The sequence below is a fragment of the Crocuta crocuta genome, unplaced genomic scaffold, assembly GCF_008692635.1.
Source record: "Crocuta crocuta isolate KB4526 unplaced genomic scaffold, BGI_CrCroc_1.0 scaffold80, whole genome shotgun sequence".
Taxonomy (NCBI): domain Eukaryota; kingdom Metazoa; phylum Chordata; class Mammalia; order Carnivora; family Hyaenidae; genus Crocuta; species Crocuta crocuta.
In genome coordinates this window covers 41,180-60,646 of record NW_027527559.1, presented here as the reverse complement: position 1 = coordinate 60,646, position 19,467 = coordinate 41,180, and the positions used below count along the sequence as shown (strand labels likewise).

The 19,467-nt window shown below is 40.0% G+C and overlaps 1 protein-coding gene and 1 long non-coding RNA gene across 7 annotated transcripts in view; one reads left to right on the top strand and one right to left on the bottom strand.

Annotated features, from left to right (window-relative positions):
* KBTBD3 (kelch repeat and BTB domain containing 3) overlaps positions 1–19,467 on the bottom strand; it is a 38,911-nt gene that overhangs the window by 4,259 nt on the left and 15,185 nt on the right. For 2 of the 5 annotated variants that reach the window (XM_077769554.1, XM_077769560.1), the window contains exons 2-4: positions 8,425–8,669; positions 2,217–3,768; positions 304–400 (exon numbers count right to left, since the gene is read on the bottom strand). In XM_077769554.1, the coding sequence (XP_077625680.1) occupies positions 304–400; positions 2,217–3,768; positions 8,425–8,645 (1,870 nt within the window). In that variant the 5' untranslated portion in view covers positions 8,646–8,669. Of the gene's footprint in view, positions 1–303; positions 3,769–8,424; positions 8,670–12,102; positions 12,813–19,467 lie in introns of those variants that run through there. The other 3 variants (XM_077769551.1, XM_077769576.1, XM_077769565.1) reach the window with 3 other exon arrangements.
* Positions 3,311–15,374, top strand: LOC144235999 (uncharacterized). Of its 2 annotated transcripts, none has more exons than XR_013336390.1 (4): positions 3,311–3,451; positions 4,497–4,584; positions 14,922–14,997; positions 15,262–15,374. It is a non-coding gene; the product is annotated as an uncharacterized LOC144235999 (long non-coding RNA). The 2 variants fall into 2 exon arrangements; XR_013336391.1 differs by lacking the exon at positions 3,311–3,451 and adding an exon at positions 3,687–3,822.

The window sequence follows — 19,467 nt, the reverse complement described above, 5'->3', positions numbered from 1 at the left end:
ATCGGTTTTTAGTGGAGCCAAGCCTAGCACAGAGCGCAGTAGCACCAAGGGTAAAGAACAGTAAATAAAGGAAGAGTCTGGGATTGTACGACTAGACAGGGTACTTTCTCCTGCAGTGAGACGCTGACAAAGAGCACTCAGTTGCAGATATAAAGGGATGGCAATGAGAATAAAATGACTAACAAATAAACTGCAGCAATTGTAGACAAAAGGCAGAAAGCCTTGTGTGTTAGGAAGTATATTAAATCAAATGCAGGGGGAGCTACCTAGGCCTGATAACAAGGGTATGTCTGGGAACATTACCATAAATCAATGGCCAATGAGAAGATGCGTGGACGTCAGGATGACCCAATAATGAAACAAGATGAGGAAGGGATTGTTTCCCTTTAGTTTCTCCTTTCTGGAAAGGATGAACATTTCCTAGAGTCAGTAATTAAAACAATTATTTATTTTAAACCCACTTTAATTATTTATATATGCTTAAAATCAATAGTGCAGTCAACCCACCTATAGGTCATCCACTCTGGTATGGTCTTGCTTAAGTCATTTGTTTCCAGTGCCACAAATAGACACAACAAAACCAGTCATTGAATTTTCTCTTTTTTTTCTTAAACACACACACACACACACACACACGCATGCATGCATACATACACACAGGGCAGAGCCAACTTAGGAAGGAAGACCACCAACCTGACAGAATACTTCTTAGGCAACTGTAATCTGATTAGGGATAGTCTCTGATTCTGGAATTGTATGGTAATGTAGTCTAATATCCTGTTCTATTTTGGAAAAATAGATGTGAAGCTTATACAATAAATGTATATGGCATAATTAAAGGACCTTCATTCAGGCATATCTCCACTTTTAAAACCTAATATGGGTGTATCTTTTAAATGTAGGAAGGAAACGTATTCTCTTGCAACACAAACTTCTCGCACCTGACAGCAAGGATAATTGATACTCTTTCTTTGCTTGGGTTACAGGTGATTAAACATCTCAACAGATACAGGTTGTGAATACGATCAATATCAAAGCCTAGTCATTTTTTTAAATTTAGAAAATAATTCACTATGAATAATTTATGAAAACAGTGAACCAACACGATGTGTTATAGTTGGGATATATCATCAAGGGGAATTGATACAGTTCTAATTTGAACGGAAATTTCTTCCTACAACTCAAATTTGGACATTTAACAATTTAAGAAATGCAACGTAATGATACACTTACCTCAATTATGCTGGAATATGGCAAGGATACAGGAAAAGTACGTTAGGGCTACCATCCCAGAATCCAAAAACGTCACTCAGTGGGTTACATGTACAGATAGACTCAGAGCGGGTGTAACTTAGAACTGATAATTAAATCAAGAATGTTCATTTACTGAGCTTGAGCCCGAAAATAAGATATGCTCCTTCAGAAATCAGAAGCAGCTAGCACTGCCAGAACCAGCAATTTTAAAAGCATTCCGGTAATTGCCCGTGGCATTATGGCATTATAACATGGTACGTTATGCTCCTAATGAAGAGCTGAATCATAAAAAAGTCAGGCCATGTTTAGGACACAGTTTAGAAGGCTAGGAAATACAATGCATTTTAGGAAAAACTCTGACCAAAAAAATGATAATGAAAAAAGGAAGAAAGGCTTAAAGAAGCTAAGCAGTGATCGGAAAGGATAGGAATTCAGCCACTCTTAGGCCTGTAATAACAAGGTAGGCTTCTCACCTCTTTCTAATTTAATTTTCACTTCATATAAAATACTGTGCAAATAATTCACTCTCACTACCTACAGAGATCTGCCCTAAGTAGTACAAGTCTGTGAACACTGATTTGTTCTTACTATTCTTTCACGGATAAATTACTCTAAAAATCAAGACATCCATACCTGTGAGTCTTATTTACATATGAACATACTAAATATTCTGGATTCTCCAGGATTAAATTATATTTGATATAATAGTTTTTGGTAAATGTATTTTGTATTTTAAGTTTCCAGCAACTGCTAAGTCATATATGCTGTACATTCATAGTAATTCTCTAACAGAAGGTACATTTTATTCTACTAAGAGGTAAAGACCTTTTTACCAGCTATTTAAGGTTAACAGATACACGGTGGGCTTCTAGAACTGGGCTAGTTTTAGAATGTCTAAGCACATACTCCTTTCAGAAATGATTAGAAAACCATGGGTCTCTGTATTTATTAAACTGAATCACCTGGCAGTAAAATTCCGTTAAGGCTCTTGGCATGGGCGAGACTTCCTCCCACTCAGATCTGCTGCTGTGGTAGACTTGCACTTCATCTGTGATTTCATCTGGTGCGTAATCACCACCTAAGATATAAATTTTGTCTTCAATTCCAACTGCGCCTGCATTAAAACCTGCACATTCAAAAGAGCCTTCGCCTTTCCAAACACAAGTATCTGGACAAAAACTGTAAACCTTATAGGTGGAAAGGTCACATATGTACAGTGTGCAGTTTACTGGGACAGCTTTAATTAGTGTTGCATGAAAAAACTGCCCAAACTCTGCTACTAGTTCAGACCACTGATCAGTGGTCACATTGTATTTGAAAAAGCAATCAAGTGATGGGTTAAAGGCATCTGTAATCTCTACCTCTGACCCAAGAACATAAATGACATTTTGGCATGTGCTCGCTTCAGGATAGTAAATGCCCCTGGGTAACGGGCTGACAGACATCCATTCTTTAGAAAGAGGGTCGTAAGACTCAACATCTAAGAGACTTTTAATGTCCTGAGACCCTTTTGTCTTTCCGCCTATGACAAATAATCTGTTGAGAGCCAGAACTGATGTGTGCATGGTTCTTGGCGTCTTCATCGCTGATACCAGAAAGAAATCATTTTTCACCGGACAGTAGCACCAGGTTTGGTCGGTCGCATCATGATAGGACTCCGCGATATGGAGCCGAACCGTTCTGCAGCACGGCCCTTTGCACCCGCCGGTCAGGAATATCTTCTCCCCGTAACTAGACAGACTGGACCCCGGCAAGTCAATCAGTTGTGACTGGGGCAGCACTTTCCACGAGTCACTGTTTATATTGTAGCAAAAGGTGTACTGGTCTCCGCCGTTTTCCTCAGTTTTGTGAACAAATATGTATTTTTCGGTTGTGGATGGTCGAGCATCAGGGAAGAGTCCACCAGAACCTTGCACACACTTAACAGCGTCCATGACCACATCAAAACAGTTTGTACTTTTGAGTAAACACTCTTCGTTGAGCAGACAGTTTTGAAGGGTCTCCTCAGATAACTGATGTAATCTTACCTTTTTAATCAAATAAGGCAGATGCTTTTGCCTTGATTCTAGGTTATGTTTGGTCCAGCTAAGGACAACCTTCAGTACAGTCTCTTCTTCGGGGACATTGAGTTCGTCGGATTCCAGACATTTCTGCAATACTCCAAAGTTCATGTCGAGGAAATCAGTGGACTTAAACAGTAAGGAGAAGTGGTGCTGCACGAAGGACAGCGCGTGCTCAAACAGGCGGGGAGAGCCGTAGCTGTCCGAGAGAGACAGTAACCGCAGACAGTTGACAAGGTTAATGCTTTTTATTAAGAAGTCACTGCAAGCTTTGGATAGGAAGGAAACTTGAAGAAACGATGACAACTGGAAGAACATTTCCACATTGTCATCCGTTATCTTGGTTTTCCCCGTGTAGGCGTAATCCAGAAATGCTCTTACTGCTTTGGAGGACAGATTAGTGATGGTGACGCTCCCACCGTCTCGCTCTTTCATGTTCACTTCAAACATGGCCCTGCAGGGAAAAAGAACACAGGAGAACAAGGAAACAGGAGTATTTGATTCCGTGGTATTTTTCTTTCTTCTTTTTTTTTCTTAGTTTATTTTTTTTAGCTTTTTTTTTCTTTCCCTGAGAGAGAGAGAGAGACAGAGACAGCGTGAGCAGGGGAAGGCCAGAGAGAGAGGGAGACACAGAATCTGAAACAGGCTCCAGGCTCTGTGCTGATGCAGGGCTCGAACCCACAGACCACGAGATCATGACCTGAGCCGAAGTCGGACACTTAACCGACTAAGCCACCCCTCAGTGCTACCTTAAAGACCTGTCCTTTACCTCCTTTACCCTCAGGTTGATTTAGAATATGTTTCACAAATATCAGGTTTATATTTATGAAATATATTTTTAAAGCATCTTAATAAATTATGTTAATATCTAAAACAGTCACATACCATATCATTTACCTTGAAAACACACAGACCCCGTCACTCCCATACTGCAGAATGTGTACATTATAGCTGCGGTACGGCATCTACTCCAAAGAAGGCCATAAAAAGATTGACATTTTGTAAACTAACTTCATGCTCTTAAATGCCATTCATAAAATTACGGTAAGGCCTGTCTAATGGCTGAATTTCTTTCTTTACGAGTTAATTAGTATCAGCTCTGCAGGTGATAAGTACAGGCATTTAAAATAGATAATGCTTCTGGGTTTAGGATTTAAAAGTATCTTTCAAATTAATTTTCAGTTTGGCAGCAGTGAAACATGTGGAAGATGGGATACATTGATATATCAGATGCCTCTAATGAATCTGTGTGGAAAATCCACCAAACAAGGTAAATTTAAATACATGTCTAAAGAGACACGTTTCACACAGCACTTTAGGAAAAAAAGGGAATGTGCTTTCATAAAGCTAAATGCCAAACTAAAAGGCTCAAACTAAGTTTGTGACGAAACACCCATCGAGAGATGGAGGGGGGTCCCCAGATTTGAATAATCAGACCAGCCAGAGAGTTCTTCTGAGTTGTAATTTATACCCACCTGGCAGGGGTGATAGATTCTAAAGAAGTAGGAACTTTTGGCACTCAGTTTAAGCAAAAATATAAATTATTTGGAAATGTTTGGGCAGGAGACCATGATGTATGTATTTTACGGTTGGTTTTGGTAAGACTAAGCTGGCCGCCCATCCCTGTATTAACATCCTATCCAGAACCATTCATTTTTACATGGACTCGCTATGACGGCTGTCGGTAGCACAGCCAGTGGAGGCTGAGGTTAAAGAGAAAGAGCTATGACAAAGAAGCAAGGACTTGCAGTAGTTAGGCATTCAGTAGCACTGGAGACTGACTGGTTTTGGTTCTGGTATAATACTGGTTTGTGACTGCACTGAATTTTCCAGGATTCCTTCGTGAGCAGCGCCCCTCGGTGCTCGAGTACTCTGGGGGGAAAGCAATTTAGGTTTTTTTTGTTTTTGTTTTTTTAAATGTTTATTTATTTTGAGAAGGAGAAAGAGAGCACAACAGGGAAGGGGCAGAGAGAGACAGAATCCCAAGCAGTCTCTGCACTGTCAGCACAAAGCCCGATGCAGGGCTTGAACTCACAAGCTATGTGATCATGACCTGAGCCAAAACCAAGAGCCAGACACTTAAACTGACCGAGCCACCCAGGCACCTCTAAACTAACTAAATTCTTAGAGTCCACTCTAGATGGTAATGAAAGCTATTTAAGAAGCGCTAGTATTAACTGAAAAGTCTGAGGAGCCTTCCAAATATAGAACACCCCTTAAGAAAAGGAAGAATGACAAAACACCTTCCCTAATACACAAATAAATATGGTTACAAAACTTACATACATGTTCTACATGCAGTGTGTAACGTAGATCATTTCAGAAGTGTTAAACTGTGATGATAATTACATTGGCTTATGAGGACACGGATAGTCAGGTTAGGGTAATAGTGAAGGCCTGGCTTCTAGAATCTGGCTGCCTGGGTGACTATCTGGCCTATGCCACTTTATTGGCTATGTGACCTTGGTGTGGGGGGGAAGGGTGAGGCAGGGGGTTTCTTCATTGTGCTGCAGTTCTTTGTCTGAAAATGGGAACACTTGTATCTATTTTGCTGAGTTGAGGAATACATGAGTTAATCAGTGCAAAGTATTAGCTATTATTATCATTTTAAGAAAATATTTCCTATCAGATCCTGTGTATTTTTATCACCAGCTTCCACATTTTCTTTGAGAAGACATATGTACAATATTTCCATACTTCAATCTGTTTATCTTTAAAGTCTCCAGTTAATATCGATCTCAAATTTACCATAACCATAAAGTGGTTGAACAGTACGTGTGATTCCTTTTCAGTCTTCTCTCCATGACTTTACATCTTATTCAAAAACTTTCATTTTCCAAAATCATTATAAAGTACATTTGTCATGCATTATGTACTTTCCTACTATTTCATATTTTTCCTCCTAATACTCCAGTAAGTTTGATCATATCACACATTATGAATTAGTGGCCTTATCATATAAAGATTATAAATTATATAATTTCAGTCTAAATTTGTAAATAGTTTTAGATGAACGGTGTATTCCTTTAATAAAATACTATATATAATAAATAAATATGCTGTCTATAATATATATGTGTATAATCTAGGTCATTATAGAACTGCCATTTGTGTTACTTCAAAACAGGGAGAAATTTTTAAAAATATATTGTCCTGTTTTAACAGCAGTTTTTTAAAATTTAAAGTAGATCCATAAAAGCTAGGGGCAGCTGAGAATATTATGGCCAAAAATTAGGTGCAGAAACATTTAATGAATACATAATTTCTCCATGACGAGTAGAGGACTTCCAATTCAAATGCTTACATGAACTTATTTTGTTAACATGAAAACACTGTAAGGAAATCAACTGGTTTGTTTACCAGATTTTGTCCATTTTTTGCTAGGTTTGGAAATAATAATAGTAATAATAACAGTAGTAGTAGGTTGAATACAGTGGGCACTATCCCAGTCATTACATACACATTATTTCATTTAAGTCTCACAATGACTGTGAATTGGATGTTTTTATTATCTTGGTTTTTACAGTCGGGAATCTGAGGCCTGAAGAGATTAAGTCACTAGCCTAAGGTCATGTGTGGTGAGTGGTAGGGCCGGGATTCAGATTGAGGGCGTGTGTGCCTAACCGTGGGGTCATCACTTCCTCTCGTGAGGAGGTGTCAGGAGGGTGAGGGAAAGGAATGGAGCTAACCAGGAAGAAGATGTGGAGGAGAAGAGAGCTGGGAACTAACTGGTGGCACCAGGGCGTGGCAGAGCGTGGGGGCAGCGAGGGGGCAGCGAGGCCCCGTGGGCCTGGGACAGCAGTGTAGGTTACAGGGTCAGAAGCCGACTCTAGCTAGGCCACAGGCGTAGCCTCCTTGTCCCAGGGAGCCAGGTGCGGCCCTGAGTCACTGCTCCCACCTGCAGCAGGAGACCCCCCAGGGGCGGCGGTTATCAGTACCCTTTTAGAGGCTTCGCTGCAGAGCAAGAGCAGTGATGTCTAATCAGATGCTGGCAGTAAAACAGGAGTTAAAGGATTAAAACCAGTATTAGTGTATTTACATATTAAATCTTACTATGCTTTTACCAATTTTATTTACTAGAGATTTAAGTCCTGCTTATTTTGAATACAAATTGCTTCCAACAATGAATATAATGCAAATAGCACAGTTAGGATGAAGTTTATTGCAGTGTGACTGGAGGGCTGGAGGCCAGGATGTCACCCAGAGAGGCCTGTGTGTCTGACCCACAGGCCTTGCAGGATGATATGACCCTGAAACAGTTACCAGGTACCGAGGTCATGCATCCGACCCTGTACCTTGCGGAATCTGAAACCACGGCCACCACAGTGGGTTCTCAAAAAGGCTCATGACTTGGACATTCTAATCAGAACCAAATTCTATTCAGAAGGTTGCCTAGGATCAGAACAAGTTTGGTATTCTCCAAAAATGCTTCTGGAGATACTTTTCCCCTTTATCAAACAGAGGGGAAACCTCTCCCTGGTATATTCCTTGGGTACAATATCTGACTGAAATCCATTTTCCCCTCAGCGTCTTCATTTTCTTTGAACTATATTTCCACATTTTATCCAGCTGTCCTTTCCTCTTTTCTAAATGACACAGTGCAAGAATTCCCCCAAATAAAATGAACGCTGGATCAAAACAAGTTCTTTTTTTCCCCAGAACATTTCAAAGAACCAGTGTTCCATACAACGTTGGGAAATGCTGATCTGGGAAGATCTGAGTTTTTAAAAAAGGTAGTCTTAAATTTTTATTTTCAAAAATCATTAATCTAGGTTCTAATTAGCTTTTTTTTAAATTTAAAACAAATTTTTTTAACATTCATTCATTTTTGAGAGACAGAGGCAGAGCGTGAGTGGGAAAGGGGCAGACAGAGAGGGAGACACAGAATCTGAGCCCGACGCGGGGCTCAAACCCACGAACTGTGAGATCATGATCTGAATCAAAGTTGGAAGCCCAACTGACTGAGCCAGCCAGGTGCCTCACCTTTTTTTTTTTTTTTTTAAGAGTTGAAAATTACCACTGCATGCTCCTGTAGGGGAGAAATTCAGCAGTTACAAAAAATAAATGTAGTAACACAAAATCAGAGGCATAGACAGACAAGATCAAGTACCTGAAGAAGTCACTGCATGCTGCTAAGACACAACGATGACATGGGATTGTTTCATCTTTCATGATTATTTTGAAATCAAAAAAGACATTTTGTTCTCTAAAATTCTGTAGAACACTTAAGATTTTCTGTCCATGATCTTCAGACACAAGGAAGTTGTTTTTCTTCTCAGAGGGAAGTCCATTACATGATTTTCGTTGGTTGAGATGATATGAATTATCCATAGTCAATTCAATTTGTTCTTAGAACTGGAATGAAAGACAGGAGAGTCCTGATGAAATTCCAGACCCAAAATTTGTTTAATGTCAATTACACAAAAATGGTAAGAACAGTCATAATAAACCTTGTTCTAAACATTTTTCATGACATTTACCAATACATTTCTTTTGAATTTTTATAAATATTGAGCTCACTAGAAAATAAAGAGTGTATTAAGTTGAGGGATAAAGTTCAAATCTGTATTAATTACTGTGTCAAATAGTACCATTTAGGGGCGCCTGGGTGGCTCAGTTGTTTAAGCATCCAACTTCGGCTCAGGTCATGATCTCCTGGTTCGTGGGTTCGAGCCCCACATCAGGCTCTGTGCTGACAGCTCAGAGCCTGGAGCCTGCTTCAGATTTTGTCTCCCTCTTTCTCTGACCCTCCCCTGCTCATGCTGTCTCTCTCTCTCTCAGAAATAAAAAACATTAAAAAAAATTAAAAAACAAAATTTCTAAAAAAAAAATAGCACTACTTATAACTTGTATATGTAGCTCATATAGGATTTCCCCACAGGACTAGTCTTGTTACACGTAAGAGTTATTATTTTATAGCAGCCATCACATGGGTATACACCCAACACATACTTCTCCCCTCCCATCCATTTTTTTCTTGTAGCAAAATCGATATTAAAAATTGATCTCAAAGCATAGGTATATGCCTTCTGGGGTTCGACTTTCAAGATAGGAATTATTGAAAAAGATCAGTGTTGGACTGTGTTAACTAGTTATGGCCTTTCGAAAGGAAGAAAAAGGCAGGCATTGTTCCAAGTTGGCCTATTTGCATATGTTTTCTTTTTGTTGTCTGATTGCTAAGGCTAGGACTTTCAGCCCTGTTTTGAATCTAGGTGGTGAGAGGGAACAACCCCATCGTGTTCCTGACCTTCGAGGAAAAGCTCTCAGTTCTTCCCCACTGAGGATGATGTTAGCTGTGAGCTTTTCATAGATGTGTTTTATTATGTTGAGGTATGTTCTCTCTAACCCTATTTTGTTGAGGGGTTTTATCAAGAATGGATGTTGAACTTCATCAGCACACTTCTATTAAAATGATCCTATGGTTCTAATGCTTTCTTTTATTAACATGGTGTATCACATTGATCGATTTGCAAGTCTTGAAGCAATCTAGCAACCCAGGAATAAATCCCACTTGATTGTGGTGAATGATTCTTTTAATGTACTATTGGATTCAGTTTGCTAGTATTTTACTGAGAATTTTCACATCCATGTTCATCAGGGATATTGACATGTAGTTCTCTTTTTTAGTGGAATCTAAATGATTTTGGTATCAGGGTAATGGTTGCCTAATAAAATGAATTTGGAAGTTTTCCTTCCATTGTATTTTTTTGGAAAAGTTTAAGAAGAAGAATATGAACTCCTCTTTAAATGTTTGTTAGAATTCACCTGTAAAGCCCCTTGGTCCTGGACTTTTGTTTTTTGAGAAATTTTTGATTATGGACTCCATTTCTTTGCTGGTTATTGGTCTTTCAAATTTTCTATTTCCTCCTGTTTCAGTTTTGGTAGTCATGTTTCTAGATATTTACCCATTTCTTCTACATTGTCTAATTTGTTGGCTTATTGTTTTTTAGAATATTCTCTTATGATTATATTTCCATGGTCTTGGTTGTTATTTCTCCTGTCTCATGTGTGATTTTATTATTTGAGTCCTTTCTCTCTCTCTCTCTTTTTAAAACCAAGTTGGCCTATTTGAAAGGACAGAAAACACTATAACTTCACCAAAAAAGGCCTTTTAAACATGAGATCAGAAATCCAAGATGGTTGAAAGCCAGATAACTATGACTTTCCCAAACTGCAGATTCAGTTCTATGCAAACAAGTTTACCCACCAAAAAGCAAGGAGGCAGGAAACAGGTACCCTACCCATTCAGAGAAACTTGTCTAGTAGCACACTAGAAATGATCCCTGAGAGAGACTTCGGAAAGGCAAAGAAGACTAGGAACCAGGGAGCCAGAGAAATAGGGAACATTGATTTCCTTAATATGCTTTTATTCCAATTATCTATTGCTTTGCAAATCACCTTAAACTTAGTGGCTTAAGCTAGCACTTAGTTGCATCTCATGGTTCTGTGGGTTTTGCTGGAGCTTCTTGCATGGGGACCTTCACATACTTAGACTCAGATGGCAGCTCTGGCCAAGGTCATCTGAAGGCCTGACTAGGTACAAGTCCAGCATGCTTCCTTCCTTCACATTCTGGATGCTTCCAATGGGATCGCTAGAACAGATGGGTGTCTGTCTGCGTGCACTCTCTCCATGTGGCCAGCCTATTCTTCCTCATAGCACAGCAGTGTTGGGGTGGCTGGGTTTCTTACATGGAGGCTGGGTTCTCCCAGAGGGAGTGTTTCAGGCCCAGGAGGAAGCTCCATACCCAACGGTCCCGTAGCATCCATTAAAGCTCTAGGACGTGGCCCATCTACTGCTATGTTGTCCAGTATAGTAACCATGAGCCATGTATCACTATTTAAATGTAAATTACCTAAAATTAAATTAAAAGTGTAGTTGCTCTAGCCATATTTTAATCAGTAGCCATATGTAGTGATGGTTACTTTTATGTGTCAACACAACTGGGCCATGGAGGGTCCAGATATGTGGCTAAGCATTGTTTCTGGATGTTCAAGGGGGTGTTTCTGGATGAGATTAACATTTGCATTGGAGAGTAAGTAATGCAGGCTGTTCTCCCTACTGTGAATGGGACTCACCCCATCCATCCCAGAATAGAATAAAAGGCCAAGTAAGAAAGAATTATCTGTCTGTCTGTCTGCCTGTCTTGGAGTTGGAGTTCCAGGCTTCTGTGCTTTGGACAGAGACAGGATGGTACCAGTGCTGTCAGCTCTCCTGGGCCTCCAGCTTGTGGGCTGCAGACCTCAGACTCCATGATCATGGGTGCCAACTTCTTATAGCAAATCTGTCTCTCTCTCCAACTGGTTTCTCTGGAGGACTCCACTAACACATGTGGCTCTTCTGATGTACAGCAGAAATACACAATATTTTCCTTATCATGGAAGTTCAGTTGGATGGTTTCTGTAGTGTACGAAGGAAGCAGTGTGCACACGTGTGTGAGAGGGCGTGTGCACGTACCAGTGGGGGGAGTAATAGGCTGGAATGGACAGTATTTTTGGAAAAATAAGTTACCTGCAATAATTCGGTGAGCAGAGTTCTAAAGTAGCTGTAAGTAGGAAGACATAGTAAGCATGGGGGTCAGGAAGGGAGAGAGATAATTAGAGGATTGGGGCAGTTCTAAAGAAAAGGCAGGCAGAAAACAGTTGTATTGGTCGGAATTCTCTAGAGAAACAGGACCAGTGAATCAGTAGGTTACAAGCCTATTGGTTTTGGTAGGCAGACACACGCACATACCCACGGGTACATGTGTGTCATGTGTGTGTGTCTGTAAAAAATAAGGACTTGGCTCACAGAATTGTGGAGGTCCCAGGATCGGCAGTTGGCTCTCTGGAGACCCAGGACAGCTGGTGGTGTACACTCGTCTGCAAGCTGGCAGCCTCGAGAGCTGGGAATAGCTGACTTTTTCACTTTGAGTCCAAAGGCAGCAGTGATGGTCTCAACTCAGCATGCAGGGAAGGTTCATCTCACTCAGGAGTTTTGTCCTATCCAGATCTTCCACTGATTGGATGAGGCCCACCCTGATTAGGAAGGACAGCCTGCTTCTCTCCGTCTGTCTGTCCAAGTGTTAACTTCATCTGGAAGCTCTCTCAACAGAAACACCCACAATAACGTTTGACCAAATGTCTGGGCACCCTGTGGCCCAGTTAAGTTGATATAATACATTAATCATCAGAACACTACAAATCTTTACTTAGCAGTGTTAATAAAATGTGATCTTGGGTGGAAAAGAATATATAACCCAAGTTAGATGGGGTGCACAGATAATTATGTACAGCTGCCACCCCAGGAGTAATTCTTCACCTTGCAAGGCATGCCTCTTAAGCCACTTGTAAAACTCCGTTTTTAAAATTATGGAAACTTTTCTTCCTTTTCTAATAACTAAAAGTCATCCGTTTTCCCAGGGCTGTGATATAACGTAGGCAGGAGTATGAAGAGGCTTCAGAATCGGAGAGATGGGTTCTGGTGCTGCTGGTCCCTAACCCGAGGCCAGGAACATCTGGTCTTTGATTCTCATTTTTTCCTTCTGTAAAATAGGGATAAACTATACCTGTCAGTCGTATTGTTGGGAAGAGTAAAGATAATACATTCTTTAGCATTTATAAAAAAAAAATTTTAATATTTTATTTATTTCTGAGAGAGAGAGAGAGACAGCGTGAGCAGGGGAGGGTCAGAGAGAGAGGGAGACACAGAATCCGAAACAGGCTCCAGGCTCCAAGCTGTCAGCACAGAGCCCGATGTGGGGCTCGAACCCATGAACCGTGAGATCATGACCTGAGCTGATGTCGGATGCTCAACCAACTGAGCCACCCAGGCACCGCCCCTCTTTAGCATTTAGTATATGCTAAATAAGTGGAACTTAGTACTTATTTTCTGCTAAAATTTTAACACAAAAGCCAAGGAAATCACATAACTGACATTAATCAGGAGGTTCACATTCTTCATGTGGTGGGGAGAACGGCGAGAGAAGCAGCTCTCTGGTAACGGCTAAGACTGAAGAGAAGAGTCGAACCCTAGAGCTGTCACTGTAAGAGTTTCTCTGGAGTGCCAACAGTGGACAGAAGATACGCCCTGCTTGAGACTTGAGCCAGCCTCTTACTGCCTCCATGATGCTGCAGGGAAAGACCAAGGAGTGTGTCCACTACATAAAAAAGTACATGGGGCAGAGAAGCAGACATGGTCTATATGAGACAGACAGACATAACTTAATGCTGTGCAAAGGGTCAGTGCACCTTCTCAGCATGCAGGGAGACCAAGGTGCATCTCCTGGTCTGTTTCTCGCCTCCGGCAATGGACTGGTGCATCAGTGATCTGTAACAGCAACGTGGGGTCTCTGCCCAGCCTGCCGCAGAGAACCACGGAATTGGTGGGGAGACACAGTCCACGCCGCCTAGACGTGCTTGGACCTGCTCTCAATTCTCATCCGTTTAAAGATACATATTTAAATCTCTCTGACAGAGGAAGTTAGATGCTGAAGATAGAAAGATACATTTGTCTCCTGTAATCTTAGATTCTTCTTGGGTTGTAAAAGTTCTCTCAAGGTTTAGGACTGTAGGTGTTGACAAGGCTCTGTGATCCAATAATGGACTGTGTAAAGCAGAGATTCCTACCCTGAGCTTCAAGCTGTCTAGTCAGGGAGAGTCGGAGGGAAGGACGTGGGCAGACAGTGAATACTCGTTTCACAACACTTTCATTCTGCATGTGATTTTGTACATGTGCGTATCTATACATACAGTTAATTTTAAAATATATTTTATGGGCATTAAAAAATACCTCTATTTTCCAATTCTTTAATGTCGCCGTGATTACCACTGGAAACTACCAGAGTTTAAGTAATATCATGCTGATTCCACCCCCACCCAGCTCCATTCGTTGTATATCTCCACTGAGATGAATGGCCTCTATACTTCCCAAGCCAGACACTCAGAAGTCCTCCCTCCCCAACCATATCTATTTTAAAAGCCACTACCTTTTCTCCACCCTGCTGCCGTTCTTCAGGATGACTCTCTCACTCTTCTCACTTGAATTGCTACATTGCCTGCACTCGGGTCTTCCCTGTTCTGTAAAGCTTTACAGAATATCCTCTGGGCTTCAAACCCATGTGGGCACATAAAGATAAATGAATCAGAGGGCCCCTGCTCTTGCAGGCCTCTGGGCCGGGTGGAAAGAAGGAAGCAACAAGTGTGATAAGGGTCAAAACGGAGATGGGAAGAGCATCATGGAGGCAGGAAGGACAAATCTCAGGCTTGCTCTCAGACGGTAGGAGGACCAAGCAGAGAGGGGAGAGAATGAAGGAAGACATTCTGATGAATGTGGTACTTGAGCTGTTAAAGAAAAAATGAAAGATGATTACCAAAGAAGGTGAGAAAGGCATTTCCAAGAGAAAAAATGGTAAGTGCAGAGATGTGGATGAAAGAGTTATCATAGCCCATTGGGAGGAACATGATATTGAGGGTCAGAGAGGGGCAGATAAGGCTGGAGTGGTACACGGGGGCTGGCTCACGCGGTCTTGCTACCACGCAACGGGCCTGGGTTTCGTTCTAGAGGTAATGAGGAATATTTAGAAGGACTTTAAATAGGAGAGGAATTACACCATTGGATCTGTATTTCAGAAACATCATTCTGCTAGGAATACAGCAGTGAGTAACCAAGACGTGGCTCTTTTTCTCATGGCGCTTACCATCTAAGGTAGCATTCACTGGTATGAGTAATAACAATTTAAAATATCCAAACAATGGGGTTTTTTTTAATAAGAAATAAATTATTGTTATTGTTAAGGTACTGAGATGTATCTATTACAAGAAATAGGATTATTTTAATTAATGCATGTTAATTTTAATCCCAGCAACTCAAATATATTAATCCAAATATCTGTCGACTTTTTTTGTTTTCTGCATAAAAAACTTTTGTAGGCAGTGGGGCTTGCTAATTTTCTTTCCTGTTTTTTTACAGGCGTTATTTCTTTTTCTTTTACTACAGAAGTAGCTAGGATCTCCTGTACAATGTTTAATTAAGGCAACAATGGTTTATAACACTTTTTAATAAACATATTTGTGTATATATAATTTATACCTAATTATTTATACATACATAAAGAACTTGTAACTTGTGTGTTAGATTAAATCAATTATTGAGAATCACAGTTCATGGATAAAAAGTGAACCCAATGATATATGTATACAGTAATTTTTATTCCTATGACTGGTAATATAAGTAAAAGTACTTAGTAGAAACTTTCAAGTATCAAACTAATACATTAGCATTACGCATAGGTATTAATTTTGGTAAAGTGCTAAAAAGTTAAAGGCTGGCATGGTTACTTCATATAGAATGGCTTCATAGAGAAGCTGAAATTTTCTATTTTCTTAACTTGGTTTGAATTCCTTTCTGTATGTAGACTTTGTTTAATTACAATAATTGTAAGTGCTATTGAAGAGAAAGGGTGTTGGAAAGTTTATGAAAGGGATAGGGGAACTCAATCCACAAGATACCTAAAGCCATTGAAATGGATAAACATCAATCAAGGAAAATAAGTAGAATTAGTAGAGAAGAGGGCAGAGAATGGAACTCCAACGATAACTAACCTTAAGGGACAGACCATTTAGTTGGAGAATTATTCGTGTAGCACCTGCTACCTATCAGGTGATGGTCTTGATGAACTGAAAATACAGTGGAAAGTACAATTTGTGGAAGACACCGGTGAGGAAAGCTAAGGGAAAACTCACAAAGAGCAGGGACAGAAATGGAGGGAAATTAGGAGAGATGGGGGAAAGTAGAGGAGAATTTCCCATTGGAAGTAGTTACATCATCCAAAGCTGAGGAAGGTAGGCAAGGTAAGGACTGAAAAGACGTTGTTGATGATTCGGGGGTGGGGTGAGGAGAGACCCGATTATAGTAGTTTTAAGAGGGAATACTGGACAGAAATTTGTATAAATTATTTTTTAAAGAAGTTCATTGAGCTAAGAGCTAGGAGGTGGTGGATTCTAGGAAATTTTGTTTTACTTTGTTTGAGAGGGGAGAAACCTGATCATGTAATACACTGAGGAGAGAGTGGCAGCATGGGGGGAATTGAGGGAAACGAGGACAACAATCTTACATCCATATCACAAAGCAAATCTTTCCGGGCCTTTAAACCAATACATCAAGGAACATTACTTTATGATGAAGCTTCCATTTCTGTTAACAGGTAAACATTGATAGGCAAGTAAATGGTTAGAGACTCTTACCTTTTATAGTTATTTAGTGATATAAGAAGCCTGAAGGTACTAGAATTTATAATAAATAATTTATATAGTTATTTCATTCATCATCCATAATCCTTTAATTTTGGTATTAATAATGACTGTTTTCATAATGGGAAATTGAGGCTTAAGATTGAATAATGAGCATTAAGATGTAAAACCAGTAGAAACCTGCTTAATTCAAACTTCATACTCTTTTCAATACTCTGCTGGCTGTAGATATTAATATCAAATGAAAGCATGGAGTCCCTTTCATGTGCATAAGACTCAACCATAAATGTACTCGCCAAAAAAGTTACCATGGCACTTTAAGGTCATTTTGAATAAGAAAGATATATTGGATAATAAAAATAGCTAACATTTATAGGGTTAATACTTTGTGCCAGGTACTGATCCCTGGGTTTCACCCAGTATTTAACTTAATTCTTATAAATATTACTCCTATAGAAGAGAGTAAGGTGTAGTAGACATGCTCTGCACTCTTTCTGCTGCTAAGGACAACTGAAAACCCTGGACACATATAAAAATATATATCATCAATATATGAGGACTCTGAAAGGTGGAAACAGGCTGACCAGCTAGTGAGCATGGGACCCAAGAACAGTACAGTGGTGAGTTCCTTGGGTTTTATTTTTGCCCAAGATAGCCCATATACTGAAGAAGGGGACAGCACGAACACCACTGGGCACATGCATAAAGAGCTCCAAGAGGGACGCCATCTCTTTGCCACAGGACCAGGAGCAACACAGCAAGACAGAAACGTTTTGACAAACACGAGGGAAAAACTGACTCTCTACAGGCACCCATGTCAGCAAAAGTGGAATGGAGAACCTAGCACCCCACCCCTCCCAGGCTGTAATGAGCTGCCTCAACTCTCCTCCTCCTCCTCTCCTCCTTATGGAGTGGTATCGGGGAAGGCGGAGTGGGTAGCCAGTCCGGTGGTAACAAGAGTCCACATCACTTCCCCTCCACCATCATTGGAGTCATGTGACACATGGGATCTTGGATTTCTACTCCTACCTGGAAGTGACATGGCATTCCTCCCTGTCTTTCCTGGGGTGGAGGTAGAGGCCCAGTGAAGATGTAAGACTTCTCACTACCACTTAGTAGCAACAAGACCACCCTCACATGATGTCCACGGGGACCACGGCGAGAGCTGTAACTATGTGCCCCTCCCTGTCCCAAAGTGGTATCAGGGGTTGCAAAGAGGGGAGCCTGAACTCTTAACTCCATCCAGCAGTAAAAAGAGCGCCTCCTCTCCCAGGCATCCAAGAGGTGAGGTGGAAAATCTAGACTTTTATCCCAACACAGCAGTAATGAGCTGGTGGCCTTAACAGAGCAGTGTCAGGAAAGACCCACCAAAATACAAGATATAAATAGGATCTAGAGTCTTATTACAAAATATCCAATATAATCCCCAAACCAAGAATATATCCAGTTGAAAGAGAAACAATCAACAGACACCGACACAGGACACAGATGTCAGAATTATCTACCAGGAAATTTAAAGCAGCCTTCACAGAGATGCTTCAATGAGCAATTACATAGCCTATGTGATTTTAATGCTTTTCGGTCTTTTGAGGTTTGTCTTGTGGGTTAGAATATGGTTACTCTTGCTGTATGTTCCGTGGCACTTGAAAGTAATGTGAGTTCTTTTGTTAGGTTGAGTTTTCTATAAATGCTGATTAGATTCTATTCGTTCATGGTGTTGAGTTCTTCTGTGTCACTTCTGACTTACTATCTTCTTGTTCTGTTGAAAGAGGGGTATTAATGTCTCCAGCTGTAACAGTAAATTTGCCTATTTCTCTTATCGGTTCTATTAGTTTTTGCTTTAGATATTTTGCAGCTCTATTGTTTGGTACATAGACAATTAGGTTTGCTATGTCTTCTGAGTGGATTAACATGTAATATTCCTCTCTGTCCCTCATAATTTTCCTTGCTGAAGTCTACTTTATCTGGTATTAATATAACCATACCTGTTTAATTACTGCTTGCATAGTATATATTTTTTCATCCTTGACTTTCAACCTACTTATATCATTCTATTTGAGGTGAATGATTTATAGGAAGTATATAAAGTTGGCTCATTTTTAAAAAATCTATTCTCCTAATCTCTTTTAATTAACATATATAGACCACGTATATTTAGTGCAATTATTGATACGGTAATACTTAGAATTGCTATTTGGTTGGTTGTTTTATGTTTTCTCTATTTTTAGTTTATCTTTTTTATTCTTTCTGCCTTCCTTTGGGTTACTTGAACCTCTTTTAAATTCCACTTTAGCTTGGCTATAGCGACTATGGGTATATCTCTTTGTATGGACATTTTAGTGGTTGTTCTAGGTATTACATATACGTGTGTGTGTGTGTGTGTGTGTGTGTGTGTGGTGTATGTATATATGATAATACTTCTGTAAACATTTTACCAGTGTAAGTAAAGCGTATACACTTTACACTCTTTTACTTCCCTTTACTCTCCCTCGTTTCCTTATTATATAATTGTTTTAAATAACCATTACATAGACACTGTTATAATTTTCGTTTCAACCTCAAGAAACTTCAAAAAGAAGAGCAAAGTAAACTGAATGTAGACAGGTGAAAGGAAATGATAAAGAGCAGAAATCTACAAGCCTTGAAGATAATCAGAAGGATAAGGAAAAGAATACTATAAACAACTCTCCCTGTTACAATTTAGTAGGGCAGATGACATGACTAATTCCTCAAAACCCACACATTATCACAACTCGCTCAGGATGAAATTTTGAATAGCCCTGTAATTTCTTATTAAGGAAATTAAATTCATCAAAATTTGTTTAAAAGTTAATACCAAATCTATATAATTTCCTCCAGAATACAGAAGAGGAGGGACCATTTCCCAAGTAATTTTATGATGTCAGTACTACTGTGGTACCCCAGA